General features: G+C 37.4%; 1 protein-coding gene across 1 annotated transcript; it reads right to left on the minus strand.

Moving 5' to 3' along the window:
* Positions 1-1820: 1820 nt before the first annotated feature.
* Positions 1821-2702, minus strand: LOC143407132 (UDP-glucuronosyltransferase 1A8-like). Its single transcript, XM_076866270.2, has one exon. It carries the CDS (start codon positions 2700-2702, stop codon positions 1821-1823), a length of 882 nt encoding a protein of 293 aa, XP_076722385.2.
* Between the last annotated feature and the right edge of the window lie 1690 nt (positions 2703-4392).

Genomic DNA, 4392 nt, shown 5'->3' on the forward strand with positions numbered 1-4392 from the left:
ATCTTCTCAAATTAATGAAAACATTTAATTTAGCCTTAACACAAATAGTTTTTATTTTTTAGACCTTGACAAAACAATTTAACCTTTATGAAGCAGCATACATAAGACAATCACCTAGGAAATTTAGAAACACAGATAGTGAGCCACACACATTTGAGCTTACCACAGAGCAACTTACTGAGAACATAGTAGTGCCGAAAGCAGGTAAGTCAGTGGGAAAAAACTGAGAGTGCCGATACAAATGCAAAAAGCATGGAAAAAAAAATATATATATATATGCAGTTCAGTGCAATGGATGAAGAATGGAATAAGGATCAAAAGGAGTTGGGACATCAGGCTATCAGTTGACAAAACTAATAAAATTAGATTTTTGCACTGTGTATTTAATGGCAAAAAGAAAAAAAAATAGCAATACTGGAAGAGTTGAAAAAATAAGACATGATATGGAAAAATGATTCTACATTTCAGGTCAGGAAAGACATAAACGAGTTGGGATCCAGATCTCTTAAAGAAAACATTTACAATTTAACTCCCCAAATTGAAAATCCTCCATGGCAAAAGATAAAGAACAGCTCCTGAAAATTTATTCATAGCACATATTTGAAAGTGGGATTAATATTCAAATAGAAGATTTAAAAAACTAGTTGTAAAAAGACAGACATTAAAAATGACCAACAAATGTGAGCATGAAATTATGAAGAAATGCAAATGCTCAACATATCTCTGGAAAGAGGAAGCAAAATCTAAAGCAGTTACACTCAATGTTTTGCCCAGAAATTTGACAAAACTTGAAAGTTGCAATATCTGGAGCTGGAGAGGGCATGTAAAAGCAACAGCTCTCATACACTGCTGATCAAAGAGGGGAGTTCCTTAGGAAAGTCACTTAAGCATAACATGAGATAGCATCTAACCAGCAGCTCTACTCCAAGGATGTTCCTAGAATATAAGGAAAACAGCAAGAATAGGGAAACACAAGAGCTGGCAGAAAACACTGAAGAAGAGTTGAAAAAAATAAAACATGATGTGGAAGAAGAAATAAAGGAATGTGTTTTACACATTTACAATGTGGTTTACAGTCTTGTTCAAAGATGCGGAAAAAGTTTAAATATCTATCACTATTGGTTGATTCAAAAGAAAAACTGTTTAAAGCTTTCAATGCAATTACAAAATGAACACATTATAAGTATTAGATTGTGAGCATGACTACAATACATTGCCAAGTGAAATACAAGGTAAAGAACTCATGTACATTTTATTATTAGATATAACTTATTTATATTTTAAAACCTTCATTTTTATTTATCCATTTTTATGTTGTGCTTAGGATTGAACACAGCACTTCGCACTTGCTAGGCGAGCACTCTACTTAGGATCGAACACAGCATCCTGCACATGCTAGGAGAGCACTCTACTGCTGAGCCACAACCGCAGCTCCATTATTAGATATTACTTAATAAAATATGTGTAAGGTTTGCTTTACATACATGAATACATAAAATAATTTTATAAAAAGGAAAGCATGCATATAAAACTGTTCAGAACACTTTCCCATACAATTGGCAAAAAGGAATGTCTCACCTGTGTTGCTCAGGGTTTTTCTGTGGAAGATTTAGAGATTAAGCTTAGAAATGACACAAATACCATCACTGATATGCACTTAAATATCAAGGAGGACAGCTTTATAAAACTTGCTAACCCACAGTTAATGAACAGAAACAAAACAGTTGTTAACCCAGGAAAAAATTACAAATACAATGGATATTAATAAAGAATCACAACTCAGGACGGAATCTTTCTTAACACCCAAAGCCAGGGTTCCCTCAGTGTGCTAAGGAAGACACACGTACCTTGGCCAGTGGCTTCCCCTGGTGGCAGTTGATTCCACCAATGAAGATCATGTTGGGCATCACAGGTCTGGGATAGTCCAAAACAAAGTCAGTTCGCAGCAACCAAATGGATACTTGGCTGAAGAGATCATATGGTGTGATAGGGGCTTGGAGAATTTCAGAGGCGAATTCCAAGGTGGTTTTCAAGAAATATGGGCAAAATAAACGTTCCCCCAAGTGGTTTATAAGGTTCTCTACTCTCTCCTTGAAAGTCATGACATCTGAGAACCTCATTAAAAATCTGGGAACATAGGACAGAGGATTGGGGCACTGAGCACCTTCTTCAAGGTAATGGCAGAACACACCCCTAGTGAAGACCACAGATGGGAGTGAAAAGTACTTGGCAATAATTAGACCACACATGTCAAAAGGATCCAAAAACACTGCATCAAAAGAGCTCTCCTGTAAGTATTCTACTAACTTCTTGTCATTAAACAAACTCCTACAATGGGTAAAATGTAGTTCAAAAAACCCTTTGTTTGAATCCAATAATGCAGACAACAAACTTTCATCTGATTTTTTCATTTCAGTCTCAGCAAAAACTTTAAACTTATGTTCCAAGTCCTCCAAAGTGTAAGAAGTTGAATAAGTCTTCACTGTAAAATTCAGTGACTGTCCCAGTTGCCAACTCACCTCTGGCATGACAGCAACCACCTCATGTCCTCTGTGGATGAGTTTATCCACAACTGACCGCATGGTAAACCAGTGGCTGCCATCCATGGGCACCACCAACAGCTTGCCTGCCTGGGCAGAGCCAGATGCCAGCAGCAGACACACACACAGAGGAAGGGCGGCAGGCAAAAGACCAGGAGCCATGGGATAGCTGAGCCCCCAGCGATCCAGCTGCTTGGACACAAAGCTCAAGGGATACAGTAGGCGGAAGTACAAGCATTTTATGTACAGCAGTAATCCTGCATTCATCAATTCATAAAAATATATATACACTGTCAATGATTTACTCAGATAAGCAATGATTAATGAGTGACCAGTGTCGACATACCCGATGGGTATCCTTTCCAGAGAAGAATACCTTATCATAACGTCAGGGGAGAATCACACCTCATACAGCAATGTGAGAATAGAAAACAATATAGAGCAATGACTTTGGACTTTACAATTCAAAAAGATGAAAGGAAAGTAAATATGAATAGAGCCTGAATTGGGGTATTTTTTCCAGAAGCAAAATTTGGTTTATCTTCAGATTGCCAAAGACTCTTTTCTCAGAAAGATATTGGCTACCGAGCTTCAAAGGAAACACTGAAGGTCCTCAGTCCTCCTCAGTGGCAGGAGCTTTATTCACAAATAACACTGCCCTGGATCAACCTTTCTACATTTTTGGTTCTGTTTAACCAAGGATTCATGATCCATTTCCAAACCTTCTTTTTTTTTTTTACGATGTATATTAACCAAAAGTTTTAATAATTGAAGATAATACAACAGAATATTCTTTCACAAGATAATATGATAACTTGTGTTATATTCTCTTTTTTTAAATTTTATTTATTTTTTATTAGTTGTTCAAGACAATACAATGATCTTGACATATCATATATTTGATTCAATTAGGGTATGAATTGTCATTTTTCCACGTGTACAGATTGCAGGATCACATTGGTTTTACATCCATGTGATACATACACCAATCCTAGTGTCATTTGTATTCTGCTGCCCTCCCTCTCCCCTGCTCCCCTCCCAACCCTATTGTCTACCCATAGGGACAATATGTGACACTTATCTCTCTCTTTTTTCCCCTTCCCTTCCCCCTCACACCATCGTATATGTATTTTTTGAACCCATGAGGGTCTCCTTCCGTCTTCCGTGCATTTCCACTTCTTCCTCCCTTTCCCTCCCTCCTCTTTTCCTTATTTCATGGTAATCTTCTTCTCATGCTCTTCCTTCCCCTACTCTGTTTTGAGTCACATCCCTTATACCTTCTGAGGACTCTAAAATGGTACAGTAGAATTCAGAGCACCATGAACCATGCCAGGGATTAATTTTATGATTATGTTCAGGTGTCAGTATAGAATTAACATTAAGTTTACCCAATGAGTTTGGATACATATATTTGTGTAACTGAATATATATACATAAACACACATACACAAACACACACACACACACACACAACATACACGTATATATTTGCCAATATGTAGGGTTAGTTTTAGGGTTTGGGTTAGAATTAGAATAGCGTTTTTCTTATTTGTTTTTTGATTATATGTGACAGTAGAACATATTTTGCAATCATACATACATGGAGTATAACTTCATTTGTGGTTGTACATGATGTGGAGCACGCTGGTCAAGTATTCATATATGAACATAGGAAAGTTACTTCTGACTCATTCTGCTGTCTTTTTGATTCCCATTCCCATCCTCATTCCAGAGATTTGATCCTATGTGGCTACCATCTGTGTAGCTCACTTTCCCTTGACACCTCCAGAGCAGTAGGTCATCACCTACTCAGTGCTGGCCTCACCATTACGCTGAATGCCTCTGGCTTTCT

Source organism: Callospermophilus lateralis, chromosome 9 (genome assembly GCF_048772815.1).
Source record: "Callospermophilus lateralis isolate mCalLat2 chromosome 9, mCalLat2.hap1, whole genome shotgun sequence".
In the NCBI taxonomy this organism is placed as follows: domain Eukaryota; kingdom Metazoa; phylum Chordata; class Mammalia; order Rodentia; family Sciuridae; genus Callospermophilus; species Callospermophilus lateralis.

Bases quoted from the DNA above. Each gene is read 5' to 3' on its own strand.
- LOC143407132 (XM_076866270.2), bottom strand. From the start codon at position 2,702: ATGGCTCCTGGTCTTTTGCCTGCCGCCCTTCCTCTGTGTGTGTGTCTG.